Below are 21,066 nucleotides of genomic sequence, written 5' to 3'. Positions count from 1 at the left end.
AACAAAACATATCCATAACTTTGTCAGTTATTACAGCTCAATATCCTATGAGCACTTTCACAGTTATTAACAATGATCATTTTACATGTTTATATCATGTGACAGGCAACTGAATACAAAAAAAAAAGCAGGTCACAAACACTAAGCTGAGAAGCTGACTCAGCTACAGTTAGGATGTTATGCCAGGGAGAAAAGGAAGAAGAACTGACGAGAGAATATGCACAAGCTACCACCAAATCACCAAATGTTGCAAACAATGTAAACCTCTTATGATGCAGTTTTGATACCAAAACTTGTTGTACTTGTGTATTTGATGACCAAATATTTGTACACTCTCAATAGTACAATAAAAACTAAATTGGTTGTACAACAAAACATATTATTCAAATGTTATTTAATGAATGTACACCAATACCGTGACCATAGCAAAATAAGATTGTCCAACAAAAGTGGTTATGGAGAAGCAATGGCTTGATAAGTTAGTAATAACAAAACAAGATATGAAAACAGGTTATGTTATTTTGTAGTTATCAATATGCTATTCCCCTCTGCTCGGGTTCGATCAAACGAAACACAAAATATTTTATTTTTAGAAATGATTGCCTAAATGAAGCATGGGGTGGAGTTTCCATCACCATCCACAGGCACATCAAGCACTAACTTTTTTCATCATTTGGAATCAATGTTTTTGAAACTTTTGGTGTTTTTTCCACTACACTGGCCAGCAGATGGATTTTCATAAATCCGATTTGTGAAAATTGGCTCGCAATAGGAGCACATTTTTATACATGGTAATTTTAATCTTGTGAGAAATATCATAGAATAGTATACTTAATTACTTACTTGCTACTTTTGAACTCGAAATCATCCAGGTCATCAATGCCTTATGGAGAATTAATATGCACTCCGTTAAACCCTACACAAATACAAATAATTCAATAACGTTTTCGCGACCGAGTATGATCCCTATGGCTTCTTCCTTTGTATTATGTTCGCATTTCATTTTCCGGCAGCCGTGTGATGTGACCGGCCCATGAAAGTCTGGCGTGTTTTGAAAGTAAAATGAAAATCGTGTTAAGTACTGTTCCTTTCAATTCTACTAAAAATTTGCATCCTTTGACAGATACGTATTTTGACCTCAACTATAAGGTCGTCTTCAGTGTCTTGTACTTGACTCGACTGGAGTGTCTTGTACTTGACTGAGTCGAGTCAAGTACAAGACACTGAAGACGACCTTACAGTTGAGGTCGAAATACGTATCTGTCAAAAGATGAAAATTCTTAGTGAAATTAATAAGAACAGTGCTTAACACGGCTATAGGGCCCATATAGCCGAGGCGGTAAACGCACGGGTATTCAGCATGACCATGCTGAGGGTGACGGGTTCGATTCCCGGTCGGTCCAGGATCTTTTCGTAAAAGAAATTTCCTTGACTTCCTTGGGCATAGAGTATCTTCGTGCCTGCCACACAATATACACATGCAAAATGGTCATTGGCAGAGGAAGCTCTCAGTTAAAAACTGTGGAAGTGCTCATTGAACACTAAGCTGAGAAGCAGGCTTTGTCCCAGTGAGGACGTTACGCCAAGAAGAGGAGAAGAGAGGAGGAGTGCTTAACACGATTTTATTTTAACTTACAGGTATTCCACTAACAAGCCCAGTTTCATCATCAACCTCATCAATCAGTTGAACAACATTGCACGACTCAAGATGTGGTAGTCCTTGTATAATTATTTAGTCTCTGTTGTAGATCACTAGTTCAGATCATACAAAGAATATAACATTAATAAGATGAGTTTGAATTAAAAATAGTTTTTTATGCAATTATAATAATTTTATAATAATAATACCGAACATACTTGAAGAATGACAATTTTGCAATTCAAAAACTATTTAATAAAATAATCACATTGCAGTTTTGGCATGTGTTGTCAATGCAGAATATTCAAACTCATCGTAATTTAGTAAATATTCATGGATACGTTTAAGCTTTCTTGATGTCTATACCATTTTTGAATAAAATTGACAAAATAATACTTACTGTTGAACTGTAAATATGTATGTTAGCTCAGTATGGTTGTATGTATTCTGCAGGCCAGAATATGAGAAATATATGCTTCTGTAGCTTGAACGGCCCTACAACTGTTTGCTATAAAAAAAAAACTAACAAAAAAGGGTTAATCAATCTTTTTTGGATCGAAATTTCCCACAAATATTAGTAGTCGATAAGTATGCAAACATGAGTCAACAAGCATTATTCTACTCTTAAAAAGTAGTTTAGAGTGCCTGCCTGGCATACACGCACCAATGTGTGAACCCTCTGCCAAGCCAACCATATCCCATCAACACTCCAACATTCGCATGAAATTGAGCAGATGCAGAGGTATATCGGTCTGATATGGATACACAATGTGTATTACACATGATTGCAATCATCACTTCCTTTCCATTCCCCACATTGACCGGCAACATGACGTCGCAGGCGCCATTCTCGCCCATAAATAGAAGATCACCAACGCTCACACACTGAAGATGACTGCTAGTCCCCGGCAGATCTCATTGATTCCTTGTGTAAGTGGTGACACTGGAGCAGCATCCACGGTTGGCCAATCAAGCTCAAGCTTTTAAAAAGTGGTTTAGAGTAAAAATATACAATTACTACAGCAATTGCGCGGGGTCTCCAATTAGCCTAATGGTTAAGGCTTTGGATCACCAATCCGGAGACGGCGGCTTCGATTCCCGTTCCGGTCGGGAAAATTTTCTCGATTCCCTAGGCAGGGCATAGTGTATCATAGTACTTGCCTCACAATATACAATTTCATGCAACGGTAGGCAAAGAAAGCCCTTCAATTAATAACTGTGGAAGTGCTCAAAGAACACTAAGTTAAAGCGAGGCAAGCCAAGTCCCAGTGGGGACGTAGAGTCACAAAGAAGAAGAAGAAGAAGAAGAAGCAACTGCGTAGAAATATCGCTTAATTTCCCAAAAGAATAAGATCCCTTTGAACCTTTACGATCAACTCTGGGGAACTTTGTTCTGTTAGATTCAGTTAGATAATATGTCGGTTCCTGGTATGCGTGATGGTTGACTGGGTCCCCTGTAGAAGCCACAGCAGAAATCCCTGAAAGTCACAAACGAACTCCCGAAAGATATCCCGTCCAGAATACCTCATGGGATCTTCAAATAAATTACGGATGAAAATCCGGCTAGACGCTCAGCAGGACTCCCTGGTTGAATAATAGAAAAAAAAAATCTCGGGCGGAATCATAGCAGAAATCCCTGAAGTACTATAAAAAACGAGAAGAATCTTTGAAGCGACTACTGCAAGAATCCTGGCATGAATACCCGAAAGACTCCCGCAGGAATCTTTGAAGCACAATACAAGGAGGAATCCCTGAAGCAGTCCTAACAGGAGCCCCTAAAGGAATCCTTTACAAAATCCGGAAGGAATCCTTGAAGGAATTTCAACAGTTATTCCTGAAGGAAAGCTGACTAGAACATTTGTCAGTTCAAAATTTTCTAACGCAATCCAGTAAGAAAACTCTAAAGGAAGAAATCTTAGCTGGAAGCTCGACTGGAAGAATCACAGGAGAAATACCAGGACGATATGGCAATTTTAGTACATCTCCATTTATTATATTACATTTTTTCAAAAGGCTGAGTTTCTAAAAGTGATGAAGCAATCAAGTTAAAATTTTGTCCACAAGTAAAAGGAACATAGGCCTTTCATTCCCCATCATTCGATTTTCAAATCGCTCACCATAACAGAATTTCGAGCTTATAAACCTTCATGCACTCAAAAATGGCAGTTTTTGGATAGACATTTTGTTCTAAAAAAGCGTACAAATATACATACATACATATAATAAACAAATATACAAACATACAAACATATAATGAGCATGAACATGAGCATAGATGGTCGTACAATTCGTAGTTGATGATTGAGTATGACAATCCGTGATTGAGTATGACAATCGAAATTGCACAAAGAACCAACAAACGAAGCTTGGGAGTAGCTACTGCTCTCAAAGTTCACCTTCGAGAATTCAAGACTTTATTAAGTCAATAACGGCATCGGCCACGTCCTTACGGTCATCGAAAAAGGAAAGAAATTTTAATATGACGTTCGTTGCTACAGGAAATCGAGATCACCCCATCTTCTCCACGACTGTCACGAGAAGGAGCTTTTGTTAGTGGGGAGAGGGAAAAGTCGCATGATCTGAATTCACTTTGGTAAGTAGACTGTGATTCATGCAACCTCAATTTGAATAATGACCTGTTTTCATTTCGATTAAAATATTACACATGTCGACACCGAAGACCGAAAGAAAAATATGTATTTTTCATAAAAAGAGATTCGATAGCTTAGACAAAAATAAAAACATATAAACATACAAACATACGTACATTGACTTTTGTATGTATTGATTAGCAACTCTGCGAAGAGATGAACTACAAATTATTGATTATTGTCTAGATTCCAGGGAAGTAAATTTCTTTCGCATTGGCAATGAAGCTCATAGATCGTGACAATATTTATGTAATCTTTGCAGCATCGTTTACGCCACCTAGTGAATCAGTCACAAACTATATTGTTCACTATGAACAAGGTATGGATGAGGTGAACATCTTATCTGAAGAAAGTATTTTAAAATTTTGTTAAATTCTGGAGATATTCAGATCAAAAGTACTGTCCCATTCATAGGACGCTAGGATTTTAATTTGGTAAATAATATTGTGTAACTATACACAGAACACCTAGTTAAAGTGTCGATGAATGCAATAATTGATTGGTTTAACAAAGTTGATAAACCTTCACGGGATGCTAACAAAAGGCTGAATTTCAAAAGGCTGAATGCACAAAAGGCTGAACACGAAAGGCTGAAAGTAACATAAGGCTGAATTTCAAAAGGCTGAATGAACAAAAGGCTGAAATTGCAAAAATGCAGGAAATGAGTTATAGTACTTCTTCTTTTTTTTCTGGCGTAACGTCCCAACTGAGACAAAGCCTGCTTTCAGCTTACATACGCATTTCAACAGTTATTAATTGAGAGCCTTCTCTGCCAATGACCACTTTGCATTGGTACATATATCGTGTGACAGACAGGAAGATACTTTATGCCCGCGGTTGTCAAGGAATTTTCCATTACAAAAAGTTTCTGGCCCGAGGGAGAATCGAACCCATCACCCTCAGCATGACTACTCGTTGGCTAACCAGATCGGCTACATATATGAGTCCTCGTCATAGAATGTGTTTAGTGAAGAGTGCATACCAACTAACACAAAAAATGACTAATGGTATTTCAATTGGAGATTTTTCCTTCTTTGAGCATGAGCTATTCTTTCGAGTCATGCTGTTATGGAGATTGGTTGCCATTACAGCTGCCAACAATGTGATCAGAGATTTTTCCTTCTTTTAAATATATGCTATTCTTTGGAGAAATACTGTCATAGTTATGTAGGCGATCAATAATGCATACTTTAGCGCGGAAAAACAGTCCTAACGCTTTCCGATTTCGAACATAGTAACGGAAGCATGTTCGTCCAATGAACCATCAACCAATGAGAGGTAGTGTGCGTCAAATGTAAAACTCAAGCAAAACCAATGCAAGTGTCAGGGCTGAGGGGTCGGCCAACTAGCAAATTTTTATAAAGATCATTATATCAGTGTACGATATGAATAATTAGAGTGTTATGTCTGTTTGTCTGTGATGTTAGTGTTGCCTTTAGGCTCGTATGACTGCCTTTAGGCTCGCCGTTTGAAAACTAGTCGAATCATTATTTCAGCCTTATGTTATTTCAGCCTTTTGACATTTTCAGCCTTTTGTGATTCAGCCTTTCGTAATTCAGCCTTTTGTTATTTCAGCCTTTCGTGTTTCAGCCTTTTGTACGTAACCCACCTTCACGTACCCGAACCCCGACAACTCATTTTCAAAATACTAGCATTTCGTCAACTTTCATCCAATTTTTTTGAAGTCGCCCTCAAACGATTATAAATTAGTGCTAGATTATTATACTCAAGTGGCCATGCAATATCTGGAACCATTCCGGGGATATTCCGGATTATGCTGGGGGTTGCCAAAATGGTTAAAAGTGAATATTTCGTGTGTAAACACATTGAACTATTGATTTTTATCGAATTTTTTGTTGCGAACAGTGAAACACACTTGCGATAACAAGATTTGAATGAGTTGACCCATCCGGATTCCCGTGGAAGGTTCCGCGGAGCCTCATTGGGGATACTTCAGGTTTTCATCCTAAACATACCGTACGACATATCAAGCTTCATGATTTCGAAAGACTGAGTCAGAAACGATAGACCGAAAGTCTGTATCGGGGCCAGATCACAACGTCCGAGGTCATATTGTCCCGGTCAATAAGTCGCGTTTTTTTTTGCGAAATAACGATCAAAAGATGTGAAGCGTCATAATATCCTACGTGTCTTCTTTCCTTGGACTTCGTGGCGTATCTGCATGTTCGGACGTTTTGCCCCGAAAAAAATGCGCCGTAAAGTCCTGGGACATTATGGCCTCAGACGTTATGATACAGCGCCGTCTTATGGCACAGGTTCCACGGGGGTGTCATAGGGGACATTTCTGGTTTGCAAGCAAAACATGCCGTGAGACGTATCAATCTTCATGATTTCGAGAGAATGGGACAAAAAAAAGTTTGTATCAACTGATGGGGCCGCTCCAGAGCACCTGGAACAGGTTACGCGAGGGCCTCTTAAACACAATAACACCAGAAATAATCACTTTTAGCAATTTGGCAAAATGGACCCCTCTCCCACCCCCTGACCCCAGTACAATCTGGAATACCTCCGGAATGGTTTCGGAAATTACAATGCCACTTCAATATAATAAACTTGCACCAATTTATGATCGATTGAAGGCGACTTCAAACATATCGAATGAAAATTGACGAAATGCCATCGCTTTGAAAATAAGTTGTCGGCGTCGGATACGTGAAAATTAAGATTACTAAAAAAACAAGCCTTGCCTGAGAGTTTCAATTTTACTTGTATCGCTGCTGACGTCATAGAACCAGACATATTTTATCTGTTCAAATTTTCATCAAATTATTATTTTATGATTGTTGATAAAGCTTCACAATCTATCTCCTGAAATATCAGAATGTAAAATGGCAGGCAGATTAAACCGATTGAAGCAAAAAAAAAATCATCCTAATGCATGCTAATATTTTTTCCAAACCGGTCTAAAGCTAAAACCCAACCTAAGTCGGTTGTATTAAGCACCGCGCAAATCGTGAGACAGCGACTATCGTGTCCGCTCCGATCGTGGTATCCGCATTGCTCATCTCTAATGCGAAACATCCACCAAACCAAACATCCCCTTCCACGCTACCGCCGCGCCGGAGCAGTGCCACTATGGTTCGGCTTCAGTTGGCTCTTCGCCTTCGTTTGCTTCGGTCGAAAGCAAACACTCTGAGTCGATGTCAAGGTCGATCAGCACAAAATGCTGGAACGCGCGCTGACGGTTTTGAAAATTGCCTTTGGATTGATCGTGTACCTGATCAAGGGCAAGTATCTTAAGTTGAGGCCAATAGCAAATCAGCCGATTGTATCGATCCGGCAGGGTAAGCTCCGTGGAATAAGTGCTCAACTACCGAATGGATCGCGTTATCACTACTTCAAGGGTGTGCCGTATGCCAAGCCACCCGTGGGAGATTTGCGCTTCAGGCCACCGGTTCCGCTAGAGAAGTTCGACACCCCGGTGCTTGATTGTGTGGTGGAACGCAGCGATTGCATACAGCGTGATCTGTTCACCAACCGAGTTGTGGGGTCCGAGAAGGGGCTTTACCTGAATGTGTTCACACCAAGTATCGGCGATGAATCCGAGCAAAGGTTTCCGGTAATGATCTACATCCACGGAGGTGGTTTTATAGCCGGCACTGGGAGCAGCTTCTTCTATGATCCAGTTTACTTTGTGCAAGAGGGCGTGGTCGTTGTGACATTGAACTATCGCTTGGGACCTCTGGGATTCCTAAGCTTTCCTAGTGCAGGAATCAGCGGCAATGCCGGCTTGAAGGATCAAGTATGAAAGTGTCATAAAATCTTAAAATCAAATTTGTGATCAATCACGTGTACTGTTTCAGTTATTGGTGTTTAAATGGGTGAAGGAGAACATTTCTCAATTTGGCGGAGATCCAAACAACGTGACGGTGTTTGGCGAAAGCGCTGGAAGTATATCGACGTATCTACACTACCTTTCCAAGAATTCCAGGTATGTAGCGTATTGCTCTGTTTATGTAGCTTTTAAAGTTATGAATTCATTGGTGAAGCCTTACATGGAAAATCCATTACTCGTATCATTTTTATTACCAAACCGTAACAACTGCACCCCTGCTTAATGTGACAATTACTAGAAACATTCACGGAAACCCTAGTTTGTAATAAGTTAGGAACTCTTAATAATTCTATCTGGAACTGAAGTGGAACTTATTTACAATTGGAAAATCTCATTTGGTTATATTCTTACATTTCTTGCAATTCCCGCAGTTACGTATTGTAATTTTTGATAAAACTCTTGAAGAAGTAGTCGTTAAATTCCTGGAATAATGTTATGGCAGAATCAATCACATGTTTGCATTGCATTGCATTGCACGAGAGAGAGGATTTCTGATGATTTTACAATGATTTCTGGCAAAGTTAGTGATATACAGGGGATGGCCAAAATGTTTGGGATAAGCAACTTTTTTTCTCTCACAAAAAAGTTCAACATGCTATAACTTTCCATAGAGTATATAAAAAATCTCAAATTTTGACTGTTTGTCGTCAACATATTATATGTGCATCATTGGCACAAATTTGGGCTCGATTGATTAATCTTTCGCAATATAGATACTTTTTGAACGTTGAAAAAAGTTATCATGGATTGACACTTTTTGGAGTTTTCTCGAAAAAATGTATTATTTTTATTGGCATTTTAAATAAATGTATTATTTTATTTAATAGAGCCTATTTGGATTAAAGGAAGAACACATTTAGTAATTTTTGTGTGGTATTGTAAAATTGACTTATTTTCCTCTATATGGGTAAAAATTTCAACCCTTACTAACCTTACCTTACCGATCAGGCTAAGGCCGGGGTGGCCTCTGCTGTACATAGTAGCCGTCTCCATTCCACTCGGTCCATGGATGTTTGTCTCCAGTTCAACCACTCTGCGTAGGGTCCGCAGATCGTCCTCCACTTGGTCGACCTACCTAGCTCGCTGCGCTCCACGTCTTCTTGTACCGGTTGGATGACTCTCGAGAACCATTTTAGTCGGGTTGCTATCCGACATCCTGATGACGTGACCCGCCCACCGTAGCCTCCCGATTTTCGCGGTATGGACGATGGTTGGTTCTCTCAGCAGCTGATGCAGCTCGTGGTTCATTCGCCTTCTGCAAGTCCCGTCTTCCATCTGCACTCCGCCGTAGATGGTACGCACCACCTTCTGTTCGAAAATTCCAAGGGCGCGTTGGTCCTCTGCACGTAGGGTCCATGTTTCGTGCCCATAGAGGACGACCGGTCTTATCAGCGTTTTGTGGATAGTTAACTTCGTGTTACGGCGAACTTTATTCGATCGTAGAGTTCTGCGGAGTCCTAAGTAAGCACGATTTCCTCCCACAATGCGCCTCTGAATTTATCTGCTAGTGCCGTCGGCGGTCACCAGTGAGCCCTAGTACACGAATTCTTCAACCGCCTCGATTTCATCACCGTCGATATAAATTCGGGGTGGTGGGCGCGGTGATTCCTTCCTGGAGCCCTTTGCCATCATGTACTTTGTCTTCGACACATTAGTGACTATTCCGATTCGCCTGGCTTCACTCTTTAGTCGGATGTACGTTTCCGCCATCGTCTCAAATGTACGAGCAATACGTGAAAATCGTTCCACTCGCTCTCCTAATTACACCCTCTAAAGCAATGTTGAACAGCAAGCACGAAAGACCATCACCTTGCCGTAAACCTCTGCGAGATTCGAAGAAACTCGAGAGTGTCCATGATACTCGAACTACGCACATCACTCGATCCATCGTCGCATTGATCAACCGTGTCAGTTTATCCGGGAATCCGTATTCGTGCATAATCTGCCATAGCTGTTCTCGATCGATTGTATCATATGCCGATTTGAAATCGATGAACAAGTGATGTGTGGGCACGTTGTATTCGCGGCATTTCTGCAACACATGGCAGATGGCGAACATCTGGTCCGTTGTAGCGCGTTCACCTATAAATCCAGCCTGAACTCTCTTGCAATCGGTGATAGACGGCGGCATAAAATTTGAGAGAGTATCTTGTAGGCAGCGCTCAGTAGTGTGATCGCGCGGTAGTTCCTACAATCCAACTTGTCGCCCTTTTTGTAGATGGGACACACAATACCTTCCATCCATTCCTCCGGTAATACTTCCTCCTACCAAATCTTGGTAATGACCCAGTGTAGTGCTCTCACCAGTGCTTCTCCACCGTATTTTAGAAGCTCGCTTGGTAGTTGATCTGCTCCAGCGGCTTTGTTGTTTTTCAACCGGCCAACCTCCTCCTCAATCTCTTGGAGGTCAGGGGCCGGAAGTCTTTCGTCCTGTGTACATACTCCTAGATCTGTTACCACGCCACCTTCGGTACTTGCAACGTCGCCATTGAGGTGCTCATCGTAATGCTGTCGCTACCTCTCGACCACCTCACGCTCGCTCGTGAGAATATTCCCGTGATTATCTCGGCACATGTCGGCCTGTGGCACAAAGCCTCTGCGCGAGCGGTTCAGCTTCTCGTAGAACTTTCGTGTGTCCTTAGCGCCGTACAGCTCTTCCATCGCTTCGCGATCTCGTTCCTCCCGCTGGCGCTTCTTCATCCGGAAGACTGAGTTCTGCCTGTTCCGCGCCTGTCTGTAACGTGCCTCATTCGCTCTCGTACGGTGTTGCAGCATTCTCGCCCATGCTGCATTCTTCTCGTTTTTCAACTGTTCACATTCGCCGTCGTACCAGTCGTATCTGTGATTCGGAGTCGCGAAGCCTAGTGCTGTAGCCGAGGTACTACCTATGGCGGATCGGATGTCCCTCCAGCCATCTTCAAGTGTAGCTGCACCAAGCTGCTCTTCCGTTGGTAGGGCCACTGCTAAATGCTGCGCGTAGTCTTGAGCCACTTCTACGTTACGCAGCTGCTCGATGTTGAGCCGAGGCTTTCGACTTCGACGCATGGTGATAACGTAGTTTTGAGCGCATGCATACAGCGACTAAGTAGTGATCCGAATCTATATTCGCACTGCAGTATGTGCGGACATTGCAACATTGCAACATATCTAGTTTCAATCGCCTACCTGTCGTAGCATGGTTCCAATAACCCAGATTGGTGTCCTACAGCATTCAATGTCTAATTGCATATCTTATTTTCTCAAATTTTCCTCAAAAGGTGTTTTGTTTTGATATTTTGCAATCAATCCCACTCTGGAAGTGAACTTTGGTGCTACGGCTATGAAAGCTTTAAAACCTTTTTTTTCGAAAACATTCCAAATTTTGTCATTTCTAAACAACCGGGGCAATACGTCCAATCGAGGAGTAAACGTTCAGCGGAAAAAACTTCTCCTTCTTCTTCTTCTTCTTCTTCTTCTTCTTCTCCTTCTTCTTCTTCTTCTTCTTCTTCTTCTTCTTCTTCTTCTTCTTCTTCTTCTTCTTCTCCTTCTCCTTCTTCTTCTTCTTCTCCTTATTCTTCTTCTTCTTCTTCTTCTTCGTCTTCTTCTTCTTCTTATTCTTATTCTTCTTCTACTACTTCTTCTTTTTCTTTTTCTTCTGTATGGTTCTATGATCCCACTGGAACTTGACATGTCTCTCTTCAACTTAGTGTTGAGAATTTCCACAGTTACTGATTGGAAGGCTTTCTTTTCCTGCCATAAGGCTATCCACGAGACAGATGCGATCAGCTGGTTGCTTTTGCTTATCGTGTATTTTTGACATCCGATGAACGGGGTGACTGTCGAACACAAAGGAATTTGTTTACTGCGAACATGGATAGCCTTGTTGCATGAATACACTCCTGATCAAAAGTTTAGGGTCACCTACTCAAAAGCATGTAATTTTTTTAAGTCCTATATATTCGCCAATTTACGTCAGATTTCAAAACCCCAGGTCTCCATCAAAAGATAATAAGTCAAAGAAATTTTGAACATGATTTAAACCAAACTTTTTCCAAAAATGTTTGTATGTAAACTTAAGCTTAAGATGCCAAATTTACTAAAAATTATAAAAAAATATAAACTTAAGGCAGAGTCGCTGGAAATTGGGTCGACCAAGTTTTATGATAAGAACGGTAATATATCCTATTTTCTATTACACAGCGTAACAAAAATTAACTTTTGGTCTGTCTCAAGAGCAAACTTATGTGTCTCTGACAAATTTTGGGCCGCTGAATCCGAATCCGGGCTCAGATTTGCTCCAACACGTCACAATTTTGAGCTATACCTCAATTTATAGGGCAAAATATGCGATTGTGGGCTTTTTTGACTGCAAGCCATTAAGCATGGAAATATTTTTTTAAGCAATCAAAAGGTTAATTGGTCAATTAACATCTAAATTAACGACTCATGCAAAATATTTCGTTTTACCAAATCGAATTTGATAGCTTTAAGCGATTTATGTTAGGTACGACATTTCCCATGCAAGTCACCCTCCAAAAGTTGCATGCAAGTTTTCATACTAACATAAAATGCTTAAATCTATCAAAATTGATTAGGTAAAACGAAATATTTTGCATGAGTCGTTAATTTAGATGTTAATTGACCAATTAACCTTTTGATTGCTTAAAAAAATATTTCCATGCTCAATGGCTTGGCTCTTCAAAAAGAACTTTTTGGCTTAAAATAGGTATAGATATCACCAAATCACTGTCCGATTCACCATATTGAGGGGTGACCCCAAACATTTGGTCGATGACATCAAGAGTTAATTTATCTAAAAACTTTTTCCTGGATTTTTAGCTGAGTTCGGCCAAAAGCAGGTGAAGGCTAATAGAAAATAGGTCCTGTGGAGCGGACCTGGCGTGATGGTTAGAACACTTGACTATCACGCCGAGGACCTGGGATCGAATCCCACTCCCGACAAACTCGCAAAATGTTAGTTCTTCCTTTGGAAGGGAAGCTGCTTATCATTGTTCAATGATTCAATGATCAACAATGTTAATATTTGAGATGATTTTGTGGAATATTCATTCGCCATTAATAAATAACACAAGTTTACAAAATAAAACGAAAGTCGTGAACTTCTGTCAACGATCAACATTTTTGAAGCACAATTTAGTGCTGATTTCGAAACCGACCTTCAAAAAATTTTAAGTAGAACAGTTTTTGAGTTTTGGCTCAATATCGAGTTTTGCAACTTTTCAAAATATGTAATTTACTAAAATTCAAATATATTACGTTTTGTTCAACCAATTTTAAATCTTTTTCCATAAATTAAAAGCTGAATACAATACCATTCGATCATCTGAATACAGGTTTTGCCTCAGATTGATGAAATTCAAGATATTGGCGAGTTTTAGGGACGATCTTCTTAAATTTTAGCAAAAACCCCAAAATTTTTTGAAAAAGTGTATTTTTTTCAATAAGAAAAAAACAACTTAAAAATTCTTTCTCGACGTTTATTTGACATATTATATGTAGGCGAGTTACAGTAAAAATTTCAGCTCAATCGGAGCATTGATCACGGAGAATGAGATGTTTGAAGTGAGCGACTTTGCTTAAAAATAGAACAAAAATCGATTTCAAATCATCAACCTTGTATGGAAAGTCGAAAAAATTTCCGCTCTACTGTAATTTTTTTCTTTCGCGTTTTCGAACTCAGGGCATGATTCTACACCAAAAATGATCATCAGCTTACCGAGTTCAAAAATGCTGTAAACTAGTGTAATGAATGAACTCACCAAAAAAGCTCTTGAATTACACATTTATCGGTATTATCTGTTTCAGCCAATATTTCAATCGAGTAATATGCCAAAGTGGAATTCCTAGCACCGAAACGTTTTTCCAAACGGCTGGTGATGAGAAAGCTCGAGCTTTGGCGAAAATCCTTGGCTACAACGGTTCTTCAGATGCAGAAGTTTTGCGTAAGTTCAAAATTGACAAATCCATCAACACCAGAAACTTGTAGTAATTTCTCATGTAACTCTTTTTCAGAAACGTTGCTGAACGCGCCTGCGGAAGATCTTATCAAATACCAGCACAAAGTCCTAACGCCCGAAGAGAAACGAATGGGCGTTCACTTTGCTTTCATGCCGGTGATCGAAGCTACGGAATCTGAAGACAGCATAATCACGGAAACCCCAGAAACAATCATAAAATCATCACGCAGCCTGCACAAACCCATCATTGATGGATGTAACAGTGGAGAAGGGATCTTGTCGTTGTTTTTGATGAACAGAAGAGTCCACTTGGGGAATGTAGATCCAGCTCGTTTCGTTCCAATTTTTTTGAAATCTTCAAAAGATGTTGATCGGACGGAGCTGGGACAGCAAATAAAGAGGTTTTATTTCGACGACAAACACGTAAATAAAAACACCCATAATGAGTTGTGTGACGTGATGGCGGATAATTATTTCATTACCAACTCAGTCATCAACAGCGAATGGCTGGCAAAGTATCAGCCTAACGTGCCGCATTACCACTACCGATTCACATTCGATGGCCAGTTCAGTCTAACGAAAAAACTGTTCAACCAGACACATCTGAAAGGAGCGTGCCACGGAGATGACGTGTTCTATATGTTCAGGTGAGAATAAAAATGAATTCGTTCTTTGGTGAGCAAACTTTTGACAATAAATTCTTCTTTCAGTCCACCGTACTTGCCCAAACTTCCAGAGACTAGCGATGAGTGCTCCATTCGCAGAACATTTGTTAGATTGTGGACAAATTTTGCAAAGTACGACGACCCATCTCCCGATCATGACAAGGATTTGCAGATCAAGTGGAAACCGATATCAAAAACGAACAACACCTCTACCGACTTTAAACTGGAATGCCTGGAAATTGATAAAGTTCCTAAGATGATCGAAGATCCGTTTCCAGAGCGAATCAAATTCTGGAGAAGTCTACTGGACACTCATCGAAACAATTTTCTGTGATATTTTGCATCGAATCGAAGAATAGCGTTAGAGTTTAGTGGCCGACCATTTTATTAAGAAATAAGACATTGTACCTCATTAACAAATATACCAAGTTAGGTTTAAATAGCTAATTTCGGGTTCTTCCGTGGCGTGACAATATTCAACCTTTCGGAACTAGAATGATGAGTTCTCTCCAGTCGACCGATCGTATTGAAACCAAGATTCTATTTGTTTCCGTTCCCCGTATTTACTCATATCCATAGTATATATATAGGTACTCGTATCCTGTACTTGCTAGGGTTGCTGAAGTACATATCTATGGGGTCTGGGCTATCAAATATTGGGGTTTAGTCAGCGGGGCGAACTCGCCTGGCACCCCCACTCCAATAACAGGGGTTACTTGTATTCGCGTAGCGATATAGTTCATTATTGTGATTTTCATGAAAATGTGTATTTAAGCCACATTTACGATTAACGCTGCGGTTTTAATATTAAAAGCCGAAGTTCGAACTTTAACGGCAATATAAATTAGTTTGAGGTTTGGAACTCTTCAAAAGGATGATTAGTAGCCAACGAATGTCCAAAACTGCTAAAAACACTGGAAAAATATAATATGCTCTAAATAAAAAAAAAATGCAATTATAACTCTTCACGAACTGTTAGCAGACTTATGTAAGAATCCTCCAATACTTACTTTTGCCTGGAACAACTTGGGACAAAAAAGTATATGATGTCTAAAGTTTTTAATAAATTTCACCATTTTATATTTTTCGTGTAGCTACTTTATTTGGCGACTTAAAATTACAAAATTATCACTTATTTATTTTTACCAAGTGGCTTTTTATATAAACTTTTGGACAGTGTGCAAAGATGTGGTAAATTTTTACATTGATTTAGCAAAATTCATTGATTAAGTAACCTTATTGTTACTTCTGAAACTTGACAATGCATACCTCCGAAACCATATAATGCACCGATTTTTTGAAATATTCTTAGTAGAAGTGTTTGCTGTCGAATGATTATGAAGAAATATAAATTAGAGCAAATCGCTTTTCTGATTTTTGGCCACCTTATAACCCATAGTGGACTTGCCAAGCCCCCCCCCCTCCCCCCCCCAATCAGATCTGCCATATTAGAGGGCTGTATACGAAAAAAATGTTACCCCCTCGTTTATTTTTAGACCACAAGGGAATGGAACAAGTTTGATATCTCAAAAAAAAATAGTAGGGGTACTCACTAAACAGATTAAATTGCTGCGTAAGCCATGATTTTCTGCTTATTTGAAATGTTTCACGATTTTTCGAATGAAGAAATAATCAAAGATGGCCTTGGTGATCGCAACGTTTAATCAGTTCAATCAGTTTACGCTGTTAAGTGAATCCCCCTAGCATATAATTGAAACTATTTTTTAAGCTTACAGCTCTTGTAAAATACTTTGAGATAGTAAAATAAACGAGGGGGTGGCAACTTTTTTCGTGTACGGAATACAGATAATGTGGCAGCTTTGCCCTCGATAGGGTTTATGGCCGCTTTCGATAGGGTCGATTAAGGACTTCTGTTGCGAACTATATAGTGCGGGAATCTTATTCTGGTGTGGCACCGGGAACAAATTCCGAAAGCCGGGAATCCAATCCAGTGTTTGCTTGCTTTCGTCTCCGCTCTTTCGTAGTGTGTGGCCTTCCCACCTCTATTAACGTTCTCGAATTTCTGTTGATATCGGTTTCTGATAATATCGTCGATGAAGCTCAGTATTCAAGATACAATTGTGAGGCCATTCGGCCCGAATTATATAATTATGCGTGAATAATCTGTTATTACTTACCTGAAATCTAAATTGTTTACTGATAGATCTTCAACAGCGCTGCAGCGTTTACCGACTCTAAGTTACCGCTAGAAAATATGTATGCAAGGTTCAAAAATCTCTAAGCTCGTGGTGTAAGATCTTTTCTTCCTATTCTGTTGAAGTTGGGACATACATATGTCGCATGGGGTGGAATGTTTTATATCTTATACATACCTATATCTCGGGATCCGTTTATAAAGATGGTGACTAAGGCAAAGTTTTTCGGCTGGCATGGGCCTACATAATAACGCCTAATAATACATAAAAAAAACACTTTAGAATCTACAGACTCGCGGATGAATAATGCAATTGTTTTTTTTTTTATGGGAAATTTATAATGTACCAATAGATTTGAAAAGTGTCACTAAGTTCACATTCACATTTTATATCTTATGGAAATCCCGGAAGCAGTTCCTAGAGGAATCACAGGAGAAATTCCTGGAGGAATCTTTCTATGAATTTCTAGTTGAATCGCTGTTGGATTTCCTGAATCAATCCCGAGAGGGAATCCTGAAAAAAAATCCGGAGGAATTCCAAGTGGATTTTCTAGATAAAGCCCTGGAGGAACCTTAGCAGGAATTACTAAAAAAAACTGTATTAATTTTTGAAACAAAAAACCCAGGAGGAGTTTCTTCAGAAATTACGGAAGGAATTCCTGAAGGTATCCGCATGGAAATACCTGGAGCAATTATCGATGGAATTATTGGTGGCAATTCTGTAGAGCCCCTGACGCAATTACTAGAACATCATGAAGGTATCCTGAGAGAATTCCTATGCAAATCCTGGATCCCTGAAGGAATTTGTAGAGCAATACCTGAAGAAATCCTGGAAAGGATCAAGTGCGATGATTTCGAACCAGTCTTGAAGACACTGAAGACGACCTTACAGTTGAGGTCGAAATACGTAGGGGAGACTGGGGAGACTTGATCCCTTTTTCTTAATTTGCCTGTAACTTTAAGAAAAACAACAAAACTAGATCCATTTTTCGTATAGAATAGCAGGTAAACATCTATTGTAAGTTTATACAAAACAGAAGGACTTTAAATTATTGTTAAAGTTTTCAAAACTGTGTTTTTATGAAGGCATGTCTTATGATGTATTTTTCAAAAATGGGTCAAAATTGATCCCCTTTTGAGCACATGATTAATTCAAAGGGAAAATAACTCCAGAAGCTTCCTATTCACTTTCTTTTCAAGTTTTCTTGCATTTTTGATGCATATGGTGTATTTGAAATTATAAGATTTCCTTAAATTGTTAAGGATATGCCGTATCTTGAAAATGGGGAGACTTGATCCCCCTTTTCATGGTTTGTTCTAAAATAATAATTATCTGACACGTTTTATCATTGGATATACTAGAATTCCGAGTAAATAGAGGCTTCAAAATTGAATTTTATTTTTCACATGTATAATGTGTGTGTAATCCTCGAGGGATCAAGTCTCCCCATGTCACTGTTGTATATACTAAGCTACATTAATTGAAATATTTATATAACAGCCTTATTTGAATAAATAAGTTTGATAGTACTTTATTTATACTATGTGCTGTTAAATTTTGACATGATTTGATTCAATTTTCACAAAGTTATTGAGATTTTTCGGAATCGCCTAAAAGATTTCTGAAAGACTGAAAACAAACCATCAGCCGTTAAAAAATAATGCAATACTCCAGCGGTTTTCAGATCGTGCACCGCGGTGCACTTGGTGCACCGCGAAGCAATGACAAGTGCACCGCAGCACTTGAGGAAAGTCTTGCGTATTTAAATTTATATTCATTGCGCATTTCATGAAAAATAGTTCGAGAATTAGAACAACTGAATAATTGGAAGGTGCTCCAAGGGATTGAGAGCAAAATTTCCATTTTTTTCCAGCCGGCGTGTCAACCTTGAATCCAGCAAACACCATTTCAGATATTTGCGAAAAATCATGAAACAAGTCTGCCAAAACTTTCCTAATAAATGTTATATTTTTCCAAGAACTCGTATGGAAGGCATTTCAAATGTATCTTTAATTATTATGCTAATCAATTCGCAGAAGAAATCTTACTAATATTTCTGTGGCTTTGCTTGATACCAGAGAAGGAAGCAATCGAAATCAGTTAACCAGGAATTCTACTGTTAACGTGCTTATAATTTTCATAGAAATTTCCTTTCGAATTGACAAGAGTGCCTGGAAGGAATTTATCAAAAATATTGTCAATATGTATATGCCAAGTTTCTGAAAATAAACCTTCCAAGTCTCTTGCTAGAATTTTTTAAGAAATTCAGTAAAAGTCTTGGAAAAACGTCTATTAAAAAAACACACTAGAAATAATACAGTAGTTTTCGAAGAACTTAACCGAGGTTCTTGAAAACAAAATAGCACTAATTCGGCTCAAGATTTCATTCAGCATTTATTTATAAAGATCTTGTCTGAAATTTTCCAAAAACATTCTGAGGAAGAAATATTCCGAGTCGAAAAACTATGTCACATCATAGACATAGACATGGTGAAAAAAAATAATGACGAGTACATACGCCCCTTGGAATTGCTATGAAAAATACGACAGTTTTTTTTTGACGAATTTGAAAATTTGAAACAATAATGAACATATGCACCGTGGAGCAATTTATTTCCAAAAAGTGCACCGCGAGCCGAAATGCCTGAAAACCCCTGCAATACTCAATTAAAATCAATTGTAGCCAAAACATTGTCGTCAGTCCAGATGTCGTTTTGAAAAAAATATGCTAGAAGAAAACTGTTTTTGATTCCGAGAAAATATGGGGGGAACAAGTCTCCCCAGGGATCAAGTCTCCTCAGTCTCCCCTATCTGTCAAAGGATGCAAATTCTTAGTGGAATTCAAAGGAACAGTACTTAACCCGATTTTCTTTTTAAGTACTCACAATTTTCTCCCATTGCCACCAGGTCGGAGAATTAATCACTAATTACTAATTGCAAATCAAGAATTATAAAAATTTAAATTGAGTCATTCGCCTCAAACGAAGCTTACTTTTTTGAGGATGTTTGTCGCCTGGGGTATCTAGAATGCTGAGCGAATATGTATTTATCAGCGCCAGATTGCATGAAAACATTAGAACTGTTTTCATTACCAAATAGTTCTTGATGTCTTAAACACTTTTGCCGAAGACACAAACGTTCTATACATTCAGAATATCAAGATATTCAGGCTAAACAATAACTTTCAGTTTGAATTTGAACACACACACTAGCGCCATCTACTGAACTAATTTTGTTTCAATTAATTATTTATCATAAGATTACCCTTGGTTTGTAGAACAGTTTTGCCGAAGACAGCATTATTCTAGGAAGTCATGATCAAAAGATGCAATCATTCAAGCAGTGGGGTCGAATAGACCCCAGGGGTACAAAATTGCCCGGATCAACTTTGAAAACGAAAATAAACCATATTACGCCATGAAATTATTGATATTATTGTACAAATAGCTTATTACGGTGTAGGGGTTCAATGAACCTCAGGTAAGCATTAGAGGGTTAAAAGAAAGCCATTTTTTTCACTTTTCGACGTCTTGGCATCCAATGTTTTGAAAATTTCGCATTTTTTGCTTTTCTTTTGGTAATTTTCTTGGAGCTTATATTTATATTTTTTTTTAAGTATGAAGTCATTCCTACGACAGCCCCTTTGAAAATTCATTCAATAATATCTTAAGTAATTGATTCGGCAATGCCCCTGTAATTTTTTTTGAAAATAGCTTTGGAAATTTCTTCGGCAATTCCTTAACAATTCTCCGAACATTTTATTTCGGCTATGATTTCTGTAGTTCCCTTTTGATTTTTTCCATCAATGCCTTGTGAAATTCTGCTGTCCATTTCTATGAGGAATCTTCCGGCAATTTCTTGGAAAATTCCTTGCAAAAGGTATTTACAAAGTTCTGTTGTGAATTATTTATATTATTCCTACGATATATCTAGACAATTTCTTTGCAAATCCTTCAGTAATGCATTTAAGAATTCTTGCGGCTGTTTCTTGGGGAAAGTCGTTGACATTTTATTTGGAGCTCACTTCGAATTTTATTTTATTAGGGAATTTTATCAGCAGTTCCTTTAAAAATTTCTCAGGTAAATATGTTTGAGGTTGTTTTGGGAATTTCATTGAAAAATTCCTTGGCAATTATTATTAA

The 21,066-nt window shown here is 38.8% G+C and overlaps 1 protein-coding gene across 1 annotated transcript; it reads left to right on the top strand.

Annotated features, from left to right (window-relative positions):
• Window positions 1-7,444: 7,444 nt before the first annotated feature.
• LOC109426250 (esterase B1) lies at window positions 7,445-15,166 on the top strand. The gene is made up of 5 exons (XM_029872822.2): window positions 7,445-8,053; window positions 8,115-8,242; window positions 13,952-14,088; window positions 14,159-14,750; window positions 14,814-15,166. The coding sequence occupies exons 1-5, from the start codon at window positions 7,475-7,477 to the stop codon at window positions 15,100-15,102; spliced, it is 1,725 nt and encodes a 574-aa protein (XP_029728682.2). The 5' UTR covers window positions 7,445-7,474; the 3' UTR covers window positions 15,103-15,166.
• Window positions 15,167-21,066: the final 5,900 nt, after the last annotated feature.

Source organism: Aedes albopictus, chromosome 2, assembly GCF_035046485.1.
Source record: "Aedes albopictus strain Foshan chromosome 2, AalbF5, whole genome shotgun sequence".
NCBI classification, from domain to species: domain Eukaryota; kingdom Metazoa; phylum Arthropoda; class Insecta; order Diptera; family Culicidae; genus Aedes; species Aedes albopictus.
The sequence above is the reverse complement of the archived record's forward strand: the minus strand, read 5'-3'. Positions and strand labels throughout refer to the sequence as shown.

Excerpts from the sequence above, each read along its gene's own strand:
- LOC109426250 (XM_029872822.2), top strand. The coding sequence starts at position 7,475 with ATGCTGGAACGCGCGCTGACGGTTTTGAAAATTGCCTTTGGATTGATC. Across the intron at positions 8,243-13,951 it reads TACCTTTCCAAGAATTCCAG|CCAATATTTCAATCGAGTAA; the intron begins GTATGTAGCGTA and ends TATCTGTTTCAG. Across the intron at positions 14,751-14,813 it reads GACGTGTTCTATATGTTCAG|TCCACCGTACTTGCCCAAAC; the intron begins GTGAGAATAAAA and ends TTCTTCTTTCAG.